The sequence below is a fragment of the Halictus rubicundus genome, chromosome 18 (assembly GCF_050948215.1).
Source record: "Halictus rubicundus isolate RS-2024b chromosome 18, iyHalRubi1_principal, whole genome shotgun sequence".
NCBI classification, from domain to species: domain Eukaryota; kingdom Metazoa; phylum Arthropoda; class Insecta; order Hymenoptera; family Halictidae; genus Halictus; species Halictus rubicundus.
In genome coordinates this window covers 915,396-941,530 of record NC_135166.1, presented here as the reverse complement: position 1 = coordinate 941,530, position 26,135 = coordinate 915,396, and the positions used below count along the sequence as shown (strand labels likewise).

The 26,135-nt window shown below is 47.1% G+C and overlaps 1 protein-coding gene across 8 annotated transcripts in view; it reads left to right on the top strand.

Annotated features, from left to right (window-relative positions):
* Positions 1-26,135, top strand: part of LOC143362790 (glycogen synthase kinase-3 beta) — a 44,574-nt gene that overhangs the window by 8,276 nt on the left and 10,163 nt on the right. For 2 of the 8 annotated variants that reach the window (XM_076803235.1, XM_076803239.1), the window contains exons 2-8: positions 19,865-20,055; positions 20,564-20,647; positions 21,190-21,228; positions 22,288-22,398; positions 22,670-22,907; positions 22,976-23,169; positions 25,750-26,047. In XM_076803235.1, the coding sequence (XP_076659350.1) occupies positions 19,865-20,055; positions 20,564-20,647; positions 21,190-21,228; positions 22,288-22,398; positions 22,670-22,907; positions 22,976-23,169; positions 25,750-26,047 (1,155 nt within the window). Of the gene's footprint in view, positions 1-14,509; positions 14,778-19,864; positions 20,056-20,563; positions 20,648-21,189; positions 21,229-22,287; positions 22,399-22,669; positions 22,908-22,975; positions 23,170-25,749; positions 26,048-26,135 lie in introns of those variants that run through there. The other 6 variants (XM_076803238.1, XM_076803232.1, XM_076803231.1 and 3 more) reach the window with 6 other exon arrangements.

Here is a 26,135-nt window from a genome sequence, read left to right as displayed (position 1 = left end):
CTCTTTGTTTCAAGGCGAAAGGAGACGCATCATGCCCCTGACTCATAGGAAATTGAGTTTATTCACAGAATGTTACGTTATCGCGTAACAAAAGACTTCGGGATCACATCCGAGAGCGTTCACAAAGAAAGGCCTTGAAATTCCGAAGAATTTTCTCCCCGGTCCCCGATCTCTATCGATCCGAAGTTCGAATTCTGCGCTCGAAGCTCGCGATTTCCGTCACGCACTTCGCGAGTGGATTTCGCGATCGAGAACGTGGTGGGGGAGAGAGTCGGATCGTGACGCTTCGCGGCGAGTTTTAATATTCGTTTCTTTCGACACCGATCGGCCTTCCCGGCGACAATTAAAACGCGACACGAGTGCGCCCGCGAATCGAATCGAATAGAATCGAATTGAATCGTGAGAGTGGGAAACCCAGCGCTGTCCATGGAACGAAACTGTTCGACGCGCGTAACCAGCTTACGCAGAAGAAACAGCTTTTTATCTGCGTCGCCACGCAAGCCGTTATATAATGAATTTTTACGAGCAATCGCAAGTGCACTCGATAAACTAATTAACCGAGAGATAAACGGTTCCGCTCCGGCTGCGCGAAACGAGCATCAAACGCAGAGTCTGCGACCGGACGAAAAACTGATTCTTCGATCAATTCGATCATCCCGAATATCTCCTTGCACAAATCGTACCAGACGTCACTCGACAAAAGCTTACTTTAATTTCGAGGATACTGTTCGATCGACTTTCAAATTGGTTTTATTCCTTCCGTAAAGGACCTGCCACGTGCGCCTGTACCCGACAACTTTTCAAATTGGATATCCCGGAAAAAGAAGGCCTCGAACGAAGTTTCTACCGTGTTCGCAACCTCGTATCGAATCTTTCTCTGTGGCAACACGGTTTTCGATTCACCCTGTATGCGCGCGGTGTCGCGCGATTGATTTTTCGAGGATGTTCACTTCGGGGCTGGAGAGATCGATAATAGAGGAGGCGAAACGCGTGGAGACGTCTCGAGGATCCGGACGCTGTCTCCAGCGGAAGGGCTCTCCAGGGTTTCTTTAACCAGCCAGCATCCTCGAAGTGGCTCTCGGGCTGAAAAGTCTCGCTCCCATCTCTGAAGGATAATGAACGCGAATCAGCGTCGTATTTTCGGAAATTAATAACGCAGATTCTGGTAGCAGGCCAAGGAACGAACCATCGCGGATCACGGGTTGTTTTTCTGGTCCCAAGGTCATCTCGACGACGTTGCGCGAACAGCGTCGACGAGAGATGAGCTCGTTGATCTCACTCTCTCTCTCTCTCCATCTCTGTTGCTCGCGTTGCACGCTGGCACACGCTTTGTCGTTGACTTTTCCGCAGACGTGGCCGTGCTCTCTCTCTCTCTCTCTCTCTCTCTCTCTCTCTCGAGTAACTTCTTCCCGCGGAAAGTCGGTGGAGAGGAAAAGGTTTGGAGAGCACTGCTGTCTCTGTGACCCCGGAAACGCCAGCGAGCAAAGTGGGAAGGTAGACGGGGAACAAAGGATGGCCAAGAATGATAATGGCCCGGCGAGATAAAGGGAGGCTCGCGACACCGCTCTCCTCTTGGGCCGCGCGTGTCGACCCGCGGGGGGTTGTTCTTTGACGCGGCCGGTGTCGTTCCTCGACAAGCCCGCCGTTACCGTGCATTATTTCGGATCGATGTCACGAATTAACCGATGACACAGCATCCGCGCGACGGTTCCCGGATCGGCGAGAACTTCGACTCGAAGCGACCGGTCCGTTTTCCGTTTCGAATTGAAAATCCGCTGTTAGCTCGGTACACATCGCGGCCGTGTTTGCCTTTCGTTAGCATCACTTGGCGATATTAACTGTGCTCGCTCTGCTTCTGCACAACGCTGCGTTTTATCCGCCTGCCCGGGGTGTTTTGTTAACCCCTATTTGCTTTGGACAGCGAGACCGCTGTTGATAGCGCCCGAACTATACCTCCCGGCCTCTGTCGCCGGTGACGCATTCCGCCGTTCTTCATGGTTCCGTTGGACGAGAGCGTCTGACCTTAAGATTTTTAACGATGCGGCGCCGGCCAGTGCTCGGCCACGTTGTCGCCACCTTCATAGTTAACGCGGCTCGTTAAACACGTTTATTCAGCTAATTAGATGGTGATTCCGTTAACCGTTCCCCGAACAACCCATACTTGTGCCCACATACGGTTCGCGGCAACTTAGAATTTAGAAAAAGCACGCCAACGCGCGCCCGCTGGATCTGGGATAAATTAGGTGTAGTCGTAGCGCTTGAATCCGTCCACGAATGGCTGCCTATTGATCCTTTATGCTCGCCAGCCGTCCTCCCGACGCGTCGTGCATCCTCTTGCAATTCTTATCTGTCCCCCATTTGTTAGATTGTTCATTCGGGCAATTCTAAGTAATACTGATTACGTATGATGAACCTGTGGATTACAAGAATTCCGAACTTTCCTGAACTTTATTAAATCGCGCAAATCCCAATGAAGTCGAAGGTAGATGAAAATTCGTAGTGCAAGGGGTTGAGTGTTGCATTCATCGGGCGCATTTTTCCGTTGAAAATCAAGGAGTGTTCAGAGCGGCGCCGATGCGCGCACCTAAACGGAGACAAAGATAATCCTTGAAATTCTAGCTGATATTCAAGGCTGTCGCGTCAAGATGTGCGGTTCTTACTGGACCACCGGGCAGATCGGAGGAAAGCGCGTCAGAATAGACCCTTCGAAGCTTTTAAGCTCGCAGACGCTCTAAAGCAAAAGGATTAGAGACACGAGAAGGACTCGATATCCGAGCCGCGTCGCGTCGCGTCCTAAATGGCAGCCATTAAAGTTCCGCGATCAATTTCCGGGCCAGGGGGCTGGTACTTTGTGCGGAATCGGGCCGTGGAATTCGATTTGACGATGTAACGGAAGCTACCGGAGCCAGGCAGCTGCCTCGGGAACGCTATTGTCCTGCGCGGTTGCTCTTCTATTTCTGACAGCAGGTGCCCGGCCTTGGCTGTAACTCCGTCAAAGTCAAAGTTGAGCGAACTATCGGGTGGGGGGGGGGGGCTGTATCGCTGGAAAACCGAAGAATTCGGATGACCAGTCGGATGGATCCAGCCTCTATTGTCTCTCTTTCCAGTCGGGCCGTGTTCGATCTTCTCTGTCGCATGCTCGGCGGTGGCTATCGATCGGGGTTTTTGCCGATGAAAAATTAATCGGTTATTCCCGTCAGCCGGTCGAGGAGAAAGACAAATGATGCCTAAGAAGGAGCGACGCGTAGACGCGATTTTGCGCCCACGTATCGATGGCTGATTAAACGTGGTACGGTCGGCGAACAGGCGGCGCCACTTTCTTGCGCTCGGTGGCGCCCCCGAGCGACGAAATAACTGTGGCTCTCGGTTAGTAAAGCAGAACGTGCGAACAGGAATGACACCGAGGAATTTCGCGTCGCGCCCTTTACATTCGACCATTTTCACACCAATCGATACACCGTCCCTCCTCCCCTTTGGTCTCGCCGACCGCTATTCCCTTTAGCGCCGACTTCCGAATCGAATGCACGCTCTCTCAAAATTCATGAAGAAAACTATTATTCGAATAGTTTGCACCGTATATCGGATATTCCACATTTACGGAGCAAATCAGTAGTATTTCTGAATCTCGTATTTCGTTCCAGCAACTCCCAGCTCACCAATTAATAACTCATCCTCCCCGGACAGAAGGGGGAAAAAAGGACTGGCGTTACACTAACTTGCTCGGGTCCGTCGAGTTCTTCGGGAATCTCCTCTATTTTAAGCGGGTTACCGCGATTGCGGTGCATCCAGATGTCGAGCACGTGTCCCGGGACGGTTCTAAACAGAGGGCGGAAAATAGACGGTCGTGCAAGAAGTACCCGAGGACCGTGTATCCAGCTTGGTAGTAGCGTAACGGCGGTGTAGGGCCTCGAGAGTAGGCCTGCATCGTGATCGTTTGCGAGGCCGCGTGCGAAACTCGCGTGCTCTTTCGCGAGCATCACGAACATCTGGTCCATGTTTCATTGATCTGTCATCGTCGAGGAGGAATCAGCTGTTGCGGCGTTTCGCCTTCCGACGCTGCGTCCCCCGTTACACCAAGCCCGTCCTTGATGAACACACGCCTGTTCACCTTTCTCCATTCATGCAACGGCAACCATTATGAGCCGCGCGGCGCAATACCATTATCCCCGTTGATCTATCGCCCAGCGAATCGTTTCGAATCGATCCCCGAGCCTCTTATCGATCGATAGCGAACTCCGTCGAGCCTCGTACCGACCTCCCGCGCACACCACCACCTGCTATCTCGAAAATCATTCCCCGAATTGTTTATCCGCTCCGGTGATCTCCGATCAAGTGCTTTACGCCACCTGATCCTGCAACTCGGCGAATCTCTAGGTACAGCTGAAGTTCGAACATTGGAATTGGTATTCCGAGGATGAATGGGTGGATTGTAATCGAAAGTAAAACGTGGGAAACTGTATAGGGGTCCTCTGTTCGAATATCACGGAATTTGAAGAATATTTCGAGGTGCACGTGGAAGTCGCCGGATCGAGACTTGTACCCCCACTCTAATTTCCCCTTCTACCGCGCATACTCCGGCACTGGCAGAGAGGGGGAAACGGTTTCCCCTCGACTCGTGATCCCTCCCCTCATCTGGCGACACTGCGTGGAAGTTGGAGCTAAAACGTAGACGGGGGCTATGTTGGTACTACCAGGGAGGGACATTATGTCGTCTATATTTGAAAGTTTAGGGTTAGAGCAGGGTGTTCGAGTCTTTTTTGGATCATTTTAGTGCCGCCTCTAGCGTAGTAGTTCACCAAGTTCTGGGAAAGTGTAATATATTATAAATAGGTATACAAGGAAAGAGAGGGCGTAGAAAAGACTGTTCCTAATTTGACTAAAGCTAATATAATACAAAATTATAATAAAATAGAGATACCGATGAACTCCGGGCCATCGTTTCCCGGATATATCGAATGATGCGACAGCTTCAGCATGCGGCGCCGACAGGCCGTAAAGTTGAAGCTCGGCTCGGCACGGGTTCGACACGTGAGCGCGTGTATGCACGTGACAACGCGCGTAGCGTAGCGTCGCGTCGCGTCGCGTCGGCTCGCTCGGGACTCTCTTCTCTCTGTGCGTGTTGGTCGCGTGTCCACACTGGGCCAACAGTTTCTCGGCGTCTACGTGACGGACGCGGCGGGTATCTTTCGAGCTTCCGGTAATCCCTGGAATCCTTATATGTGGTGTCCTAACATAACGGTGGCCCCGGGGTTTTCAGGCACATCTTTCCGATCCTGCTGTGAACTGCCAAAATTAACGCAAATTTTAGGATTTTTTGTTCTGTAAAAAAGCACTTAACTTCACTTTCAAAATTTAATCATTTAAATTTATTAGCCCGTCGTTGCCCGAACCAGAGAAAATAGTAATTAGCCAAAAGGTTTTGACTCAATGAAAAGATAAAGATCGCTTCAATTTTTGTCAGCTTCCTCTTTGGAAAAGTGTCGGGGGTCTTGGGGTCGCAAACGGATTAGTTTGGAAGTTATTTAATTTTCCGTTGACTCCCATAAGAGTTGGAGCACTATGCGCCGGTCGGGAACGGTGGACGAAAGGGGAAAGGCCGATGCTTTCAAGCCGGTTAATAGGTGCACGCGTTCCGTGCTACTGCTACCCCGGTCGATACTACACACCGATTGGCCGGTGCAATTGGATTCTGGGATTCCCATCGAAGGGAACAAGCCTCGTACCTTTTATGCTTTGATCCACCGGCTTACAATCGACCAGTCAAACACTCAATGCAGATACCAAATTGAATTTCATAAATGTGACTAGCTATTGATTTCGCGTCGGGAACGGAGCGCTGTTTAACTGTTGTCACTGGTTTGTTGGAAGGGCTGTCCACTAAACAATACAAACGCCGTGCGAGCTAGCGATATCTCTGCACAGCGGAATGTTCCGTTTGTCTGTCTTATTATTAATATCATAAAGTATCAAATCCGAAAATCTTACGATCAAAAAGCATTGCAACCAATAAAAAGCGTCAGTTTCGTTCGACATCGGCTCGGTAACTGGTTCAACGGTAATTGCAAAATAATTGTAGCAAATTCTCTCATTGTGCGGCACGGTTGGTAATCTTGTTTAGTCTAATGTGGGAACGGAATGCGAACGAATCGAAACACCTGAGAAGCAATTTTCACTTTCTAGCGAGTCGGGCCCGGTTAGTACGCGCGAACACGTGACTCCTTATCGCAATTAACATACCCTATTGTCCGGCGAGTAATCAGCGTCTCGTACGATAGCGATCTCTGCTGTTGATTGCTCGAACCGAGGCACTTCTTCTTCTGGCCTGTAATCGATGGTATTTCTCGTCGGTAAAGAAGGTGATTCAATTTATCGGCGATAAATTTAAAGCGATTCGATTCACAGTACGAACAAATGGAAAATTTGAACAATTGCTGGTTTCTTCGACGGACAACTCTCTGGAACGTCGGAGCCCGATCAAAGATGGCGATGCTTTCACGCTCGTGCTCTTTTCTTTCGCGCCGAATGGGAAACGCGCGTGCCCGTTCAGCACCTGATCGCGATCGTTCGCGGAACGATAATTAGCCGCGAACGCGTGGAACGTTGCACGATTTCGAGAGTAACGCCTGCTATTTTTGCGAGCACAGCCGCGGGGAAAACAACTGGCCCGTTCTATTTTTAGTTATGGCGTTATCGGCACTTTTGCCGGTGTTCGGCCGCCGTCTGACCACGCGATCCGACGCAAAAAAAAAAAGAATCGAATTCGACATTTCTCTGTAACGTTGAGCAGAAATAATGATCAAAGATAGCTACACCGACTCACGCGTGTTTCCTTGATGCTTGAACTCCTGCCATGAGTTCGTGGTACAGTTAGCGTTCGCAACGGAGGCAGTCGATCAGAGAATTGGCAGCGGCACGAGCTCCTCGGCCACCAGTGACGTCATTCTTGCAGAGAATTATTAGCGGACTTGGTTGGTGAACGTCAGAGGTGACGTCGCTGAATTTAGACGCGTTTGATCGTTCGCCAAACACGAGCCGTCACTCGGAACGGCCATTTTTTTCAGGCTCGGGATTTTATCGTTGCCAATTGAAAAATCTGTCCGGTGAACATCGGTGCGCAAAGTTTCATTCATTCCGAGCGAGATGCTCTTTCAATTCGACCGATCTTGTTTACTCCGTAGTACAGATTTCTTTTGGTATAAGACTCGATCCGACGACTCTGGGCCACGTGGCCTGTGACAATGCGTGCGATTCGAAGATATAGGAGTCGATTAGTTTAGTAGGTTTACGAGTACAAAAGACGATTCCACCTGCATTGGTCACACGATTTCCCAGGACTTCTGTCCGCTTAGTCATTGATTGAGCGCTCGCCGTGCGGGAAGTCCGTCGGAAATCTTCCGCTCCGCGACACCTCGTCAAACGTCCACGTTTAAGGTCGGAGGAATCTGTTCGATCGGTTGCATAATCGGCGGTTCCACGATGTACCAACCGCTTTCGGCGTGCTGTCGCCCATACCCGACCGGTTCGAGCGAAAGACTCGTTACGAAAGTCACGTAGTCGAAAGCCAGCTCATCGGTGCATCTTGCGTCAAGGTAGCTTCCGTTGACGTGGACTTCCGTCCCCGAAAACATCCGCGGATCCTTTTCGCGAACCGGTCTCGAGGTTTCTTTGGTCGCTGCAACCGCGCCAGTCCATAAAATTCGACTGTTTCGATTTTACGCGCCACCGAGCAACGGCTCTTGCTCTCGATGCTTCGGAAAATTTTGCTAACCCGACGGAATCGTTGACGTCATTGGTCCTGGAGTGTATTGTTAGAAGCTGAGTTATCGCACCGTTCCGGGTAATCACGCACCTCGATTCGCGCTAGCTTGTTTGATCAGCGTTATGGTCGCCCGATTCACGCGCTGTGCTTCTCTCGGAACTCTCCGGGTTTTCGGGATAGTCAAATTGGAAAATTTCTTAATTTTAAATTAGTAATGTATACGCTAGAAATTGGGTCCCCCACCCTACGTAATGAAAACTTTTTATTTTTCACCTTCCTTACGTCCGCGAACGACATTGTCATTCATGAAGCGGCTCCCAAGCACACCCGTGCGAGGATAAATTTCAATGACAATGCTTCTTCCGTGCTAAACAACTTTTGTTCGGAACATTTCCGTTTGTCTCGAAAACCGTCTGAATTATCGAGGCGGCTCGTGTCTTCGGTGACTCGTCATGTGTACGCTAACTTCTCGGAAAGGATTAAACTAGTTCTCGCCGAAGCTTCGGAGAACAACACGACAATCGAAGAGAGGAACTGTTCCATTTACGCTTCCTGGCTGCACAGAGAAATGGCGGGGATATCCTGGCGTGTATCTACATGTACATCTAAACCGCGTGCTCGCGAACTGCGTCACGGTTGATAGGTACATGTTAATTCCGAGAAACTACCATGGAGGATGATGGTCGTTCGCGCAGGATGCGCGGTTGCGGTGAGCCTCGGATGACCCTGAGAGAGCCCGAGTTATTGATTCTATGGAAACACCGTAATTTCGTGTTACTATAAGGCCCGTAATAGCCTATTATTAAACCCGCGTTCTCCTCGGGCCGCCCCACGCTGGGCCAAACCGTTCAACTTTGTGGCAAAAGAACTTTTGATACAAATCAGATAGCTCCGTAATTCCTGGACGAGGTTGAAGCTGAAACGTTGCAGAATACGGGGAAATTATAGAGAAAGAGGAAACTATCTTAATTCTCTTCGTGGTCGGCCGACACCCTGAAGACGTGGGCCTTGATCTTCGAGCACCGTTCTCACGCCATTTTGCCTGAGCTATCGCATCCTGGCAGACGTTGGTATCGTTACTCCCTTTGATTCGACTCCGAGCAAACGCAATCAATACGCTCTCAATAGAATCCATTGCCGCGTCCTCCACGGGTTATCTAACACGGCACTGATTAGATCTTTCTTCAAGATTATTTCCCTTCCTCGCACTGAGCAAAAAGTATCAAGGATGCAACGGTAGATACAGGGTCAGTCGGCTACCGGGCACGTGTACTCCGATCGATTTCTGTGTACCGGTGACCAAAATTCTAAAAGTTCTGGCAGTAAAGTTAACATTATAATGAATTGAGCAAGTAAATGTGATTCAAATGGTGTCGTTGTCAATCGGAAAAACGTTTTCTTCCTTTTTCGAGAAAAAGTTGTTGATCCCAGACTGTTCTGCTCAGAACAGTTTCGAAAAACACAGCGGTTACAGCTTAGGGAGATGTTGACCCATTTTCTTCGTGTCTTTAGTCATCGGAACGGTGCCAACACGAAGACGCACGTTATGAAACACCCTGTATAACTTCAACGTATCGTCCACGCTCCTTGATGTCCGTCCAATTTCCAGTTGTCTTAAATACTTCGATTTTTCACCGAATCTAGATCACCCATCTCTCTATAAGCTCGTTGTCAGATCTGCCATCGCCGGTAACCAGATCACGTAGCGACGAAGGAAACGGAATGAAATGTCGCGGTCGCCTTGTCGTTAAGGCTCGGACGACTGTGTAAGGTTTAACGTCCATTAACGATTGCTAATTAGAGCACAAAGACTGGCGGCGCGGCGCGAGATGGCCGTCGCTTCCGTCGACTTCCGCATGAAAAAAACCGACTCGAAGCCGAATAATAAAAGGAAAAACGGAGAACCGAGCCCCAGCTGGGATTATTCAGAGAGCGTGCCGCAATTCCTCCACTCAATTTGTACCCTTAATTCAAACGCCGATTAATTACCGCGAGTACCCTTTGATGAGACGCTTGTCTACCAGCTCCCTACGCCACTTTCTTGCTCCTCCGACCTGGAAACCGGCCAGAACCGTACCACAACCTGCTCGATGACGACATTATCTCGAATCTAGATTAGTGTGAACGAACTCACGGCTGCCCTAAAATTTCGTTCCGAGTAGCATAGCCATCGGGCTCGTTTTCTCCCGAAAAACCAAATCGATCTTTCTTCGTACCGTCCGACAGAGCTGCTCGTTCAAAATCGAGAGTTATACGCGTGCAATGACTCACGGCAACATTCTGACTCTTTGAAAAATTCTAGAAGTCGGAATCTTTCACTTGGGAAACAGTGAATCATTAAGTTCGTTGAACGGTGTCGCCAGATGAAAAATCCTGGAAGACAGACCTCCGCGAAGATGAACCTCCTGTTATTCTATTTTTCTCAGTTCGCTGAATATCACGTGCTTCCTCCACGGCATTGTCCTCTCGGAAGCTTTTTGTATTCGGCTCGCGATAAGAAGAACCGAGACTCTCGTGGCAGAATCCAGACCCGAGAAAACTTTGTTTGAAATGAAAACAAGAAATAACTATTCCAAAGAATTTAATGCACGCCGTTCAGTACTGTTCTGCGAAACTAAAAGTGACACGGTGATTTATTTGAAGTAATAACAATTTCTTCGCACCGCTGTGTTTACCGCTTGATTCCAAGGGTGCCCAGCGGTGGGGATAAAATCTGGACGGTTACGGTAGAGACCTTCGCGACAGTTACGGAATGAGTACTTCGGGCCGCCGAATGGGAATAAATTGAAATTGCAGCGTTTCGCGTAATGTAATCAAGTGCACAGCATCGAGGCGCGATATTTCCTGAAAGTGTGCTCCCATCGTCGAGCAATCGTGTGCGCGCTCCGGAATTGGAAAGAAAAAGGAGGCTGATAAGCGGAGCACGCGCGCACGGGCTAATCGTTGGAACGGTCTTGCGTCAGATCATTCTCCGCGTCCTCGCCTCGGTCGAAGTGTATCGGTACCACGAGAATAACCGTTCAATGTACGGTCGATCTATTTATATGGTCGATCAGCTGCGCCGCCTGCTCATAATTCGATTGCAAGCGCTGCACGCGGCCGCGCCGCGCAGCGCTGCGTTACGCACGTTCGGCATTCTTCGCCGGGGGAAAATGAGGCGTGAGAGCGAAACTGGACTCCTACGTGTCTCCTCGACACGGTATCGCTCCATTATGCCGTCTGACTCGTTTAGATTCCCCTAACGCATTATCTACCGATTGCGCGATTTAAATACAGTCATTTCACCGGCAATCACTAGTATGCGGATACGTGTTAATAATAATATCAGATATGACTCGATATTACGCATATGATCGTATGAGTCTAGCCAGTGTTTAGAGCAAGCGTTTTGAAAAAGTATTAATCCATTAGAATTTCTATCTCAGACGTACAATATCTTTTCAGAAGAGGAGCGGAACTTACCTCGTCTATGAATTGCTTCATTCCCGAAAAGACAATGAGCAGCAGCGTACTATGTTAATGGACGATCTATGCATCAAGAGAGGCCGACTATAAATACGGCTGGAACGGCCACAGTCCGATCGTAAATTTCGCATCCCACCGATCAGCATAAACGATCCATTACTCCCGTGTTACGCGATCGAAGTGGACTGGCCCGCATAAAATTATCGAACAGATGAATTTTCTTCTCCAAAAATAGAGAATTTATGGACGATCCAGCCTTCGGCTTCTGTGCGCCGTTACGTGACTCGAGACGACGATCTTCAAAAGCGGCGTTCATCAGGAAATTTCTCAATCGGTCGAATTTTTATCGATACAAGGTTTCCATCGCGCGGTTATCAATTCACGTCTTTGGGTGTTGTTCCACGAAATCGGCGTTATCGGTGGCCGGGCACTCTAAATCGAACAACGAATAATGGATCGGCATCGATCACCGATCGATCTTAAGGCGATCTGGACAATAATTACGAGAACTGGCTTCCCTGGATCGCGACCGTTTCGAAACGAGTTGCAGTTATTGCTGCCCGCGTGCGTCACGTTATTAACGCCGCGTTAATGCTCTTTTCAGACCGAGAACAGATAAGGTTGAGTCGTTACCGCGAAACCGGTTGAAAAATCGATTCTTTTTTCGATGTTTCTTCGCTTTTCTGCAGGTATATTCTGCAACATTGAACACGATACACGTTGAAGTTCTTATTAAGCGTGCGGCAAGGTCGGACAGCAAAATGATCGAAGGAGAGCGAGTAAATGTTCCTCAGAACCCGCCGAAGATAAATAGAGCATGTTGATGCGAGCACAACTTAAGATAAGTGGTGCTAGGCACGTGATGTTTATAAAACGTCACACGTTCCTCAGGCACAACAGGTATCCCAGTATTTATGAGCGAAAGTGCGCGGAGTCGTTAGCGAACTTCATTTTCCGAGTAGATTGGTGTCGATCCTCTTCAAGTTGTTCTCCAGCGCGCCGCAAAAAGAAGAGTTCCCGGCGATTTCGATAACGAGAGATCGGACCGTTTAGCGGGTTCGTTCGGCGTGCACGCTTCCGGAAGAAGATGACAATAGGGAGAAACGATACCGATCGCGCTTTGTTTTCTCCTCCCGGTGTCCAGATATCGATCGGTTCCTTTAATCAACGGCTCGCTGCGCCGATAAATCCTCCTCGATAAATCCCGCTCGGTTTTATCCGTGTTTGTGTTTCTTTTAACATATCTTTTTTTCTCGAGAAAAAAGAAATCGAGTTATTCGCAACGACTCGGACATGTCTCACGTGTGCTCCGTGTGCCCCGCTCACTGGGACTGTTATCTACTTATTACGGCTAAATATAGCGAGAGTTCTAACCGGCGTTCAAACAGCCCGATATCGGCGCTGCCGAGGCTTCGTTGCGGTTTCGGCGTCCGGGATTCTTGCGATCGTCTAGATCCCGTTTTTTCCGGTAGACTCGCGTGCCCGGAATCAATCAAGATGAGCTCCGCCGATTAAAAGTTCGCCAACTATAGCCGGCTCCGAGGTACGATCGCGCGAGAACGCGTTATGGAAACTTGCTGCGAGACGTTCCCGAGCGAATCGTGCCGCGAATAATTTCTACGGCTCGCGCCGGAAAAATTGTTCGTCGATTTAAGCCGAAAGAAACGCTGTTCGATCGCACTTTTACAGCTAGGAGCGCAGGTCGAGATTTTTTAAAACGCGAAAGCTTCCAGAAACAGCATACGATGGAGTGGGGTTCCAAGAAAATCGGGGAACACCCCGGGGACGCTGATTACCGTGAAATTCTACTTTGCAGAACTGGCACGTTCTATTTAATCCTCGGCGATGTCCGTCATTGACGAGTCGGCCCACTATAAATAGACTTTATCGCGAATAATCCTCTCGCGTCGCGCGGTCTCGCAAAGAGTTTGTCGCCGCATGCAAATGTGAAATGTGTCCGGCTTCTTTCCTTCATACCGTCGGCAAATCCGTCTCGGTTTTTTGCTCGGTACCGGCCATTTGCTCGGCGACGGTAATTAACCAACCTTTTGCCGATCCCCTCGGAAAGGTTTCACTGGGTCAGTGTTGCTCGCCATTCAACGGTAGATTTTATTGACCTGTACCTTATCTATTTCAATTGTACAGCTATTGACCACAGTGTTATAAACTATACCGTTACAAAAAAAGTTGAAACCGAAGAAAATAAATTTCTTTGAAGACATTGGACCTTTTGGTATGGCCTCGGAGGTTGTGCGAGGGGCGGTGGGTGCGACAAAAGGGACGAAGGAGCCCGCAAAAGGGGGGCCAAAAATCGCGGAAAGATGACTGCGAGCCGATTGGTCGCGATGTTCACTTTCGCGGTGAACATCCGCAACGTTGCCCCCACCTGCCGGTGGTCGGCTGCCCCCTCTCGGAAGCCGATTCTTCCGCGAGCAATGGCGATTGGCGGCGCGTTCGGTTTAGTCGCGTGCCGAGACGCCGCGGAACGAGAACGTCTCTGGCGACGTAGCCGCGCGTGGAACGCGATCGCTCGTAGACAACGCGAGAACACGCAGCCCCGGAGACAATCGATGCGCCGCGGCGGTTCTTTCGGCGGTGTCGCGTGATTTCGGAGCGTAAACCCTGTGTGCGGGATCGGGGAGCGTGTTTCTTCGCCGGTCTCGAAACCTGGCTGGTCACGCGATCCACGTTTCGCCCGGTCTTCGTCTTCGAAAACGGATTCGGCCTGCTCCCAGCGGATACACAATTATCACATTTGGACTATCCGACGCAAAATTCAAGAAATCCAATCGACGAGGAAGTGTCCAAGCGACGAACCTTCCGAGAGATTTTCGACTCCGAGTGACAAGTCTTCGGAATTGTGTACTTCTGTGATCAGTGAATCTCGAAACTTGTGTGATTAATTCCGAGTTGGAAGCCCCGTGGGATAGAATTCGAGCCGAGTTTCTTCGATCCCGCGGCTTCCGAGAAGTTAGGTCCCCGGTACCGTATACATATCTAAAAGCCTGTTCCCCCACCAGCACGCGCTATCTCTCGTACCGGGAAACGAACAATGGTGCCCTTTACGGCCCCGATTTTCCAGACCGGCACGTAATCCGCCTCGATAGGATCTCGGCTCGACTCGGAGTGGTTATTAGTATGTAATTCGTGGCACATTCCGCTTAGCGTCTCTGAAAACGTGTTTCCTCCGATCGACGTTCTTTCCAACGAAGAACTTAGTATTTTGGAAACCGTGTACGAATCTGTCCGGAGGACATTACCGGGGCGCTGGAGACACGTTGCACGATGACGAATGGTCGATGAGCTCGACAGTGAAGAGGAACGAGTGACATAGCACGTTTCCCGAGTTCTCGGAGCTGAAGAGTCGCCATGGCACCGGCTACCGGTCTGGACTGGTCAGAACCGTGCCAACATTGGCGGTACCCGAAACTATGCCCGTCGGGGCAGCAGAAGAATGAGAGGGTGAAGAGCGCGATGGAGTTGAGCAGCAAGGAGGCCAACACAGCGTACAAAAAGTTCTGCAAGTTCTTGCGGAGGCTAGGGAATAGGAAACGTAAGTGTCGGCCGGTTGGCCCCGTTCTTTGCAGTCGTCTCCGGCGAATTCGTGGAAATGTTTACACTGCCAAATATTGAAGATCTTGGTTGAGCAACAATTCAGAGAATTTGAGAAAATCTGCTTTAAAATGTCACTTGACGCGCTGATCCGCTAAGCTGTTCGATTGTGACCCAGTAATACGATTATTAGACCGCGGCAGACACGAATTTGTTCTTGCGGGAGCTAGAGAATGGGACCCCAAGTGTCGAGGATGGTTGTTCGGTCGTCTTGGCGAATTTCTTAGAAATGATCGAGTACGCTACTAAATATAATTATGAGTAATACGATTATTAGACCGCGGATCGCACGGATTTATAGCGTATTAATAGCAACGATTGCCCTCCGTACCCTTTAACTCTGCAATAAACATAAAAATGGCAATAAAGACGGACGCATAAAAATTGATATGGAAGAACGCAATTATATTGCAGTGCTATTTATGCCTCGGGTACACACATAATCCACGTGCGCTCCAACTTGACTCGAGCATTGTTTACTCCACGCGTTGTATTAAATGCGTTCTGTACACAGTCGATTAATTCTTCAATCATTATGAGGAAGCTTCGCATTCTAATTGGAATGAAAAACCCAAGGTCTGGAACGTTAACATTCGGGACTATTACCGATTAATTGCTTCGCTTTGTTGCTTCTGTTTTGCGAAGCGGTACTTTTTCGAATTATTTTTATCCTGCTTCAATGATCGACAGTAAAAATCCCCATTTAGTTGGACTCTTAGTGTTATATTTACAAAAAAAAATTAAGAATTAACGATTAGTCGTCTACCGATTATTGCTGACTCGATAGATTGTTGGATCTTGGAAGACTATAAAGACTTTGTGTTTTCTTCAGGTGGAAGCATTATAACGTATATTTTTAAACATTGCTCGCGATCCTGGTTCGTTTGCGCGTCCACAAAGCGCTCTGCCATTTCAGCAGGAAAGGTTAGAAACACAAGCGGCATCCGCAAGAAAAGAAGGACTATTCAGCGAGAAGTAACACACGACCCGGTGACATTTATCCGTTGTTATTCATATTTATTTTTGTTGTGTGCATCGACCCACGCGAAAAAAACTCATTTTTTCCATACGTCAAGAGCTACGTCAACGTCACGTTTAACATCAAAAAAGAGGAAAAGAAAAAACGGAAGACACCGTTGACCGGCGTCGCCTCCTCCGCAAAACCGAATTGACCTTCTTTGCAAACATTTCTTTTTTATACACGTTACCGGTCACCGGGCCTCCATACGTTCGATTCCACGAATTAATATTAATTAATCCGCCGGCTGCCAAATTCGAGCGTACAGACTACGGGCATACTAAAAAAAAAAAACAAATAAAAAAATTAAAAAATCGTCAACGCTTATGAAAGTCGTACAGATAAAAGATAAAGGTCACATGTTAAACTCCTAAAAACATCCTTCGGTCAATAGAAATACGCTGATTCACCTCGTTTGTGATTTTCATCGTTATTGTCCGGGCAGCGCAGGTGTTAATTGATTCCCTGCCATCTCGGAAAGCTCTAACTGTAGTTTAAAAGCGTTAAAAATTCCAAGGAGCGACGACCTTTAAGTAAACAAACCGCGTGCGTCGAAATCCCGTCGAAAACCAACGTGTACCCATTAGCAAAAAAAAAAAAAAGAACACTGGAACACATGTATAGTAATTCTATCGTGGCATCGAAGCTCGGCGGACTGCATAAAGCATAATCAATTAGAAACCGAAACGATATTCGCGCGTTCTAAAAAAGAGACAGTAGTCCTTGAAAAAGTGAAAGATCGACGCTCGAGGGAGTGAAATCTCTCGATTGCGATACACGGAGTGTCCTCTCGATCCGGGATCGTTGAGACCGGGGAACAGAAGAAGCGGTGTCGCCAGATCGAGACTCGTGCCCCCACTCCAACTTCCCCCTCCACCGCGTTATTCCCCCACGCTTCGCCCGGTCACGTGACGCGTTCCGTCACTGGCGGAGAGAGGGTAACTTTTTCCCCTCGATTCGTGCTCCCTTCCCCTCGACCGGCGATACCGAACAGAAGTCGGTTCGCGAAAGTGTGCATCGAAGACGGAACATTCCGCGAAAGATTGCGCCGGCGACGTCCCCCACAAACTGTTCAAATATTTACGCGACCGGCAGAAGTAGCTCGACGATACATATTCCGTTTGCGCACAATCGGGCTATGTATAGGCCTGGTTTCTCGGACGCGGGAGAACGGTTATTGCGAAAGCATTCCTTATAATGCCATTTAAATATTATACGGCTGCCAGAGCGAAGAACTTGCAGAGGACGTTAACCGGACACGTATCGGGAGTAAACCGACGGCGGAATTCATTTTCTCCTACGGTGTCGCGACGTCGACGTAAACAGGCTCGATGGGCGTCGGTGATCTCATAACCGCTGTGGGATCTCTCTTATCCGAATACAACCACCGGTATCGATCCCGTCGCGCTAATTCTTAAGCCAGAGAAGCATTTTATCCTTACTGTAATTGCACGACTGGTAACTTCCTCTAACGTCTTCTCCATTTTGTATTTGGCATATTCATTTTTGTCATAAGTGTATACACGACGACGCGATTCAAAAGGTTTGCGCTTCTCTTTTGCGTTCCGATAACCAGTAGGCGATTCTCGGACTCCGAAAGTTGTTTTTCTCGATCGCCGTTTGTTTTCAACAATACTGACTTTAACGGAGAAAATTTAATATCTTTATTCTACTATTTATTACGCTTTAAAAATTGGGCCCCTCAGCCTATTCGGTCCATCAATTAAATAGTCATCGGTACATTATCGCAATAGTCATAAATGGAACATTGTATCGATCCTACGAAAAACTTTATTTTTAGCCCGTACACTTTCGTTCTAAAATTGTTCGAACAATTCGAAATTGTCAAGCGAGGCGTGTAACGAAACTTGCCGGTTTTATAAAGGCGGATTAAAAGTAACCGAAATGCAACTTGTACGCGGATAAATATTTATTATAGAAAACAGGGGACCGAGTTATAAATAAATGTCCTTCGAGAAAAACCGATGATGTGCGCGGCGCAACAGGGCGACTGCCAGAAGGTTAATGTATCGCTATTTCGCGAATTACAATTTAGCCGAGGAAGATTTTCAACGAAGACGATCGAGATTGTTTACTCCGAGGAAATTCCTCGCTCGCTGTTGCCACAAATATCGTAACGGTAGGGAAAATTACAGAAAAATTTCCGCGCGAGCATCGTTCGACGTAAACTCCTCCCCGGTCGAGAGAGGAGGTCCTTAGGGACGCGCGGAGAAGCCGAAAACTGGGTCAAACGGCGGCGATCTCTGGCAAAAGCGTCGCTTGGACTCGAGCCGGCTAAATCCAGCGTGCAACAAAAAGCGCAGCAAACCAAGGATCCGGATATGCACTTTCCCGCCTCCCTTTTGCCGCGTTACGCGCGCATCAGAGAATCCCGACCTTTTCCCCGGATAAACTCGGCGCGCATAAACGATAGCCCGCTGACATTTCGCAAACGACCACTTCGACGGGAAATTTGCCCTCTCGTGCTCTCGAGCAAAGCTTTCGGCGATTTTTTTCAATGAACCGACGCCATTTATAAGTCGTAAAGTTTAGCTTCGAGGACCTCCACGATTTTTTATTCAGCAAACTGCCACTCTGATCAATTTTTCTCCATATACGTCGCCGAGGCCTGGACGATAAACGTCGCGGAATTACTCCCACTACCGCGACTCGGGTACGTCTCCTGGCGAGACCCGTGTTGTTGACATTCATCGAGTATCCGCTGTGTTTCATTTGCGGCGTCACTTGTGTTGCTATTCTTGTCCGTGGTATATGGTTTGATTTAAGAAATTTACTCGATCGTTTCCCGCGAAAGAGTCGGGGGAACACTTTCGCGCAGGTTTCCACGTGGAAATTTACGGAAGCGTAAAACAGCGTTTCTGCAACAGCGTAAATGCGTTGAAAAGTGTCTAAAAGCGAAACGCGCGGCGTGGATGTTGCGGCGAGCAGAGTCGGGGCGCCGCCGGTGAGCTGGTAATCGAGGATCGAAGAGGCAACGTGTTTCACGTTATTCTGGATCCTCGTAAATCGTCTCGGCGAATTTTCGGTGGCGATCTCCTCGCGTCACGGCTTGCGCGACGGATTATTACAGGCGTGAAAGATACGGGCGTGCGGCGTGGTTATTTTCAGCGACGGTTCAATGAGAAAACCGGTCCGCGAACGCGGCGGCGGCTACCTCGCATTATCCGTGGTTGCATCTTATCAAGGTTATCCCTGTCGCAGCAGCCGCGTTCATGCGGCTAGCAATAGAATCACACGCGTCTAACAACACGGCCCGCCGTGCAACCTGGTGTGCACGGCCGATCCACAACATCGGTTTGCTAGATCGACCAGAAGTTATTTTCAGTTCTCGCTGAGCGAGACGCAACGTAGATACTCGCCTCTTTCACCTACTCGCGAAATTGTTCTAGCTCGTAGGCGGATTCGAATGTCTTCGGTGAAATTGATCCGCTGGAAGTTGCGTAATGAGAGCGGTTCAATTAATTATCCGAGAGGATTCGTCTCCCGCGTGCCGTGATGAATCAGCTCGTATTACCATTAATTGCTGCTCTCCTTGTTCGAGAGAATAATGGTCTCGCGAACGCTTCCGAGCGTCCGGATCGTCCATCATCTTCGGCAAATAGTCCTCCCGTGAAAAGAACGATCGTTTTTGTTCCTCGCTTCTTGGCACCTCAATTTATTTCGATGGACAGGAACGTTTAGGTCTATGCAAAATGTTTATCGCTGAAAAAAGTTATTTTTCAGTTGGAAAAGTTTTTGGTAGAAGGCGGCACACTCTGAACGCAGAGATGTAGGCCGGGGAATGGAGTAACAAAGTATAATTGGAAGATAGAATATCCGTAGTTAGCTTAAGATTACTTTCCGAGTCCTTTTCTGCTATTATACCTATATCTTTGAAGTAACCGCTTGGCGAAGCTTTTTATCAGCCATATATTTACCCTGTTACTTTCGCTGTACTGTAGCGTTGTGCTTTTCGATTGTTTCTATGGGTGGTGCGATGTACAATGCAGGCAAGGATGGCAGCAAAGTGACGACCGTGGTGGCTACCCCCGGTGCTGGTCCAGACCGCCCCCAAGAGGTCGCCTACACAGACACAAAAGTAATCGGTAATGGCAGCTTCGGCGTTGTCTTCCAAGCGAAACTCTGTGATACGGGAGAAATGGTTGCCATCAAGAAGGTTCTCCAGGACAAGCGATTTAAGGTAACAACGGAAACTGCTATTTTTACTTACAGTTTAACACCCCCTCGATCGTCCTCAAATATTGGAACAACCTCCTTTTCGAGTCAGTGCACGTGTACGTTAATTTAATCTCTGTCAATTTCATCCTGAACACAATTTATTTTCAGAATTTGAGGCAAATGTCTTCTTTGACCCATGCAATTTTCAAACCCCGATAAATTCGTTCGATTCGGAATCTTATCAAGATCGTGGACGTTCGGAAATTTGTATAATAGAATCGAAAGAATCGTGCCTCGCCCTCGATCCAATAAACGTCCCACGAAATTATCAGCTCCAAATCTTATCTGTCACGATGATTGATCCGTTTGCAGAACGATAATCGCGGTATCCCAATTCTCGTATCAAAGCTTTGTACACAATAATGCAAACTCGGGTGCAGTGATATCTAATACCTAAAAAAAAAAATAAATAAAAAAGAAACAAAAATACGGAGGTGTATATACTAACCAGGTTTTTCTATTGTTTATAGAACAGAGAATTGCAAATCATGCGGCGTCTCGAGCACTGCAACATCGTGAAACTAAAATATTTCTTCTACTCTAGTGGTGATAAGGTAACTATGCAGTTTTATCCATTCGATTGAACAAGCGACTGAAAAGTTTACCGACTCGTCGGGAATGCGATCTGTTAGTTTATTCTTAGAGTTAACGAAGGGTGTCTCGTAATTCACTGACAAAAGGGGGTTCGCTTTCCTTTCGTTTGTATTCTTCGCGTGCCGGGGGACCGCGTGCGTCTATGCAAATTCGCGGCCTCGAAAGGCACGCCTGACGATTCATTAAAGTCGAAATATGTCTCGCGAACAACGACGAGTGTCGATTTATTTTTATATTTTTCATTCGTTCGCGTACACGCCGATCGATTACGAAGCACCCTGTACGCGCGCGCGCACGATCGTCTTGTGCGAAACAATGTGCTCACGCAGAACGTTTCCTTTATACATATATTTTTTTTGTCTATTCGTAGGTGAAAATGTTCACACCTTTTTTCAAGTAACGCAAAAAAACAGTCAGTTCTCTTTACAATGAATTCTATAAGCTCCGACACCGTGTATACGTATTAGTTTAATGCATGCGGCATTGTTGTGTTATTTTGTAGAACATCTTAAACGCAACTAATCCAGTTTTTCATGTGGACGTAAGTGAAAAGCGTACCCAGTAGTTTGAGAAAGTCCTTTTGAGAAACACTTAGGCAGATTTGCTTCGCAATCTAGTAGCGATTCACGAGAGAAACGAGAAATACATACATATATATTGTATATATCTCACTATACAAGTATGCAGGGTGAGTCACCTCAAATATCTTTGTTGCTTTCAAAGATACGTCAAATGTCTCGAGGACAAAGTTGAATGGTTCAATGAGGTGACCTTGAGATCTCTGAAAAAACAACAAAGATGTTTGAGGTGCAAACGTTAGGTGACTCACCCTCCATAGTGGGTAATTCGACCATAGATTCAGTGTCGTCACTGAACGATGACCTAGAGATGACCGCTATCGGCGGTGTAACAAGAATGAACGTGTGGGTGTGCTTTTGAAAACATGATAAACGAGGAAGTGTTTTCCTGCTTAAAATTTTTCAGTGAGCCTAGTGCCTAGAGTGTGGTTTTAGTTTTGAAGGTTGTTTTGTTTGATAATCTAACCCCAAATTAATATTCACTTCATTATAATACAATTTCATTACGTTAAACAGGCCAATCAAAACTTTTTTTTCTGTGATTTAACCTTTTCATTTTCACCTGCAATCGATGCCAAAGTTTTGTGTACCGAAGACTACTAATTAAAGACTGAGTATAATAAAAAAGAAGTTATTGGATTTTTGTGTGTATCCTAAAAGCAAGTTAAAAAAAAGCTACTGCTATCTATGATCGACTTACCCTATATATGTACATATACACGAGAAAACCTTTTCGTTTGTACGACATCTTGACGATCGACACGAGCTCTCTCGATAAATCTCAGTCCAGTAGTGAACGCAGCTTCGCTAGTCATAGACGGAAAATCTTCCGGAACAGTGTGTTTGCAGTTCAAAGGTACTACGCGCGCAAAACTGTCCGATGGGAATTGATAGTAATCGATTACCAGTACGGCCCGTTCTAGAGAAGTTCATTGCCACGGGACCATGTGCCTTTGAGACGACACACCTCGCGAGCATCGTCGCGGGGACCGTTCAATAATAATTCCATCGCTTTCTTTTAGAAGGACGAGGTTTATCTGAATCTAGTCCTGGAATACATACCCGAAACTGTGTACAAAGTCGCTCGACATTATAGCAAAAGCAAGCAGACGATACCGATCAGCTTCATCAAGGTGAGCCCAAGAATGTTTGCGTAAAAATTTCTTTTGAAAAGACCAGTTGACTGTCCGAGGCAACCACCCCAGTTCAGCCACCGAGTGCCTAAAGCTGGGTTTACATTGGTCCAGTAGCATATTCCAGTCCAGTGATTGAGTCCAGCCCTGGATCGTAACTGGAATAATGTAAACCAGTGGAGTAACCTAGCCTTGAACAGACAACAAACTTTGTAGCAACGTTAGAGGATGAACGACTAAAAAAAAGAAAACTGTTTGATGGATGTTGCAGCTGTACATGTATCAACTGTTCCGTTCCCTGGCGTACATACATTCCCTGGGGATCTGCCACAGGGACATCAAGCCACAAAACCTGCTGCTGGACCCGGAGACCGGCGTTCTGAAGCTCTGCGACTTCGGCTCGGCCAAGCATCTGGTCAAAGGAGAGCCGAACGTCTCTTACATATGCAGTCGCTACTATCGCGCGCCCGAACTGATATTTGGTGCTATTGACTACACTACAAAAATTGGTACGTTTGCAAACGTATGGCACGGTCAAACTTACATTATATAATGAAGGACATCCCGTTTCTTATAGATGTGTGGAGTGCTGGTTGCGTACTGGCAGAGTTACTGCTCGGCCAGCCGATATTCCCTGGCGACAGTGGCGTGGATCAGCTGGTTGAGATTATCAAGGTTCTGGGAACGCCAACCCGTGATCAGATACGTGAGATGAACCCCAACTATACCGAATTCAAATTCCCACAGATTAAGTCGCATCCTTGGCAAAAGGTAGCCTATTATCCAACTTCGTTTTCACCGTAGACAAAAGTACAGAGTATTTGTAACACGTGATAATACAGTCACTGTATGCACCGTACCACCGTGATGTTGTCAGGCTGTCCGAAAATGTTCTTTATGTATCTCTTTCCAATTTGTACCGGCTATCGTTCTCTCTTCTTTCTTTATTTATTCGTATTCACATTTCTCTCATCGTTCTTCGTGACTAAAGAGTAGCCGTGTAAAAGAGCGATAGGATCGTGCTGAGCCTTCCTATAGGGTGTTTAGCGACCTCTGAAGAAACCTATAAAGTATCGCTGTAAATCAAATATCGAGAACTTATTGTTCGAACTTTGATTTCTACTAAATATTTCGAACTATCCAAATAATCGGTCGTAGCCCATTGCTTCTATTGACAACTAGTTAAGCAGCCATTTTGACTTTTCAGCGCAGCCGATAGAAATGAATCAGTGTGATGAAAGTTCTCGACAGTAGGATATACCTTTGAGCTATAAAAAGAGTTTTAAAATAGAGCTGTCTTAAATCAATAAGTAATAGGTGACCGTCCAACAAACTTCTCCACAAGAATACCATTTGAATAGTGTGAAATACTTGCTGATACAACTCGAAGTTCGAACATTCGAATTTTTACAGCACTACTATGAAGTTTAGCATTATCCTGAGCGTATTGTGGTTAACTATAGTCTCTTTCTGGAAAGGAAGAGACCCGTGGTATGTCATTGGTCGCAATCACTCTAGGCTCGATAACATTTGGGTCGATGGAGAGAAGTAAATAGCTATTGTGACCACTGATCCACCTTAGGCCTCTTCCCTTAAGAAATAGAGTATAGTACCTATGATTGCATGAAAACAGAAGTTGTTTGCGATGGTAATGACTACATGCAGTCACTTGTTCCTTCTAACTGAACACGGTCTTGCTACACCTGTCGCTATAATCACATTTCATCAATACATGTACTCGTGGTTACAGTTTATGCTTCAGCGAATGAGTGGACTAAAGTGTTCCACGGAGCACCAAAAGATTAGAGTAAGTGGTCCCTGTTGAACACACGATGTTTCTAATATTATATATATATATATATAAACATATATATGGCTGGCGAATTATTCCTTTACTTTTTTTCTTTTTTCATAGTTTCTCTCTCTCTCTCTCTCTTTTTCTCTCTTGGCCCAATGTACTAACCAATTGTAACCAACTTTTCAGCATCTGAACGGTTACATAGGATATGTGCAATTACTGCTAATTGATCCATCGAACGGAGGATGACCAACCAAAATAAAGAGACCTTCATTCGATCTTTTTGCATCATACGCATAAATCATTCGGCGTGCACCTTTGCCAAGTCATGTAGTATCCATTTTTCTTTCTTTCTATCTATCTTGATTTCTCTCTCTCTCTCTTTCTCATTCTGTGTCTCACACATCACCGCATCGTCTACTTCTCGCCCTAACTTCACTAACAGAGTATATCGTTTCTGAAACAGTATGTCGTGTTTCACTATCAACGTGTATCACTTACTCTAATGTTCTGGTGGTAATCGAAGTCTGTATTTTCCAGTGTCTAAAACGTACCTATGCAGAAAGTCAATGTTGATCCATTGTTGCAAGAGCGATGAACGATTGCCTGTACGTTCGCGATTACACGGTACCTCGGTTTCTTGATCTCCCAACGTGTTACAGTTTTTCTGTGATCACCAAACAATTTTTTCTTTTTTGTTTGTTTATTGTTGATCGAGAAACGTCTAAATGGTTTTACCAAGCAGTCCAGTTGTCTAAACGATATTCCGTAATCCTTTTGATAAAAGAGAACAGTATATACAGATGAATGGCTTATTGCCAGATTTGTGTCATTAAACTTTACACCGTAATAATACCTTAGAATTAAACATCTCATGTTTACTAATATAACTCTGGTTGTTGAATATGTTTAACGACTCTTTTTCTATTTTTTTCTTTTTTTATTAAGGGGATTGCCTCGTGTCTACCAACAAGACTCTCATTCATTCCCTGAAGCACTTTCCTGTACTAAACTTTTTAAAACAATACGAATGAGAATACCCCCCTAAGAGTCTCCCTACTTTGATGATGGAAAAACGATACGACTTTCCAGGTGTATTTAAGTGTTTCAGATGAAAGTTGTTTTAGATATCAAGGGGGGCATATGCAACGTGATAATTAGTTTTTTGGTATTTTATCAATACGATGCTGATCATGAGTGTGCTCCGCCCAATATAAAAAAGACTGTAAAGAGACAAGTCGATGTCTCTGAAGTCGTCAAAGTAAGAAGACCCTTGACACGCAAAAGAATAATGATATCGATACACGAATAATGACTTTCATCCAAAATAGCAAGGACGGATCAGAGAGAGCATCCTCAACGAGCTAGCATAATATCTAATTCCATGAAGTTTCCCCTCTGAGAAAGTGTCGCTGCCGTTTTTCTTTTTACCGCTTTCTCACACGACTACGACGGTCGTGTGTGTTGCCATGCTCTAGTCTTTTATGTTAGCCACGTAGAGATACCGCTTTTAGTTCTGTTGTGATGTCGACGTTAAGACGACTAATTTTCAGGTGTTCAGGGCACGCACGCCCCCGGAGGCGATGGAACTGGTCGCCCGGCTTCTAGAGTACACGCCGTCGTTACGGATGACGCCCCTGCAGGCCTGTGCCCATTCGTTCTTCAACGAACTGCGAGAACAGGGCACACGGTTACCGAACGGCCGGGAGCTGCCGCCGTTGTTCGACTTTACAGAGCAAGAGCTGCGAATTCAGCCGGCTCTGAACTCGATCCTAGTACCGAAGTACATGCAGTCTTCGGACAATCCTGGAGGCCAATTGGAAGCCACGAGTGCTGCCGCGGGGGCTAGCGGTAACTCTAGTGATAATAACGTCAACACCAACACACCATCCACTACACAGAATACAGACCCCAGCCAATCGAATATGGCTTAAGCTAT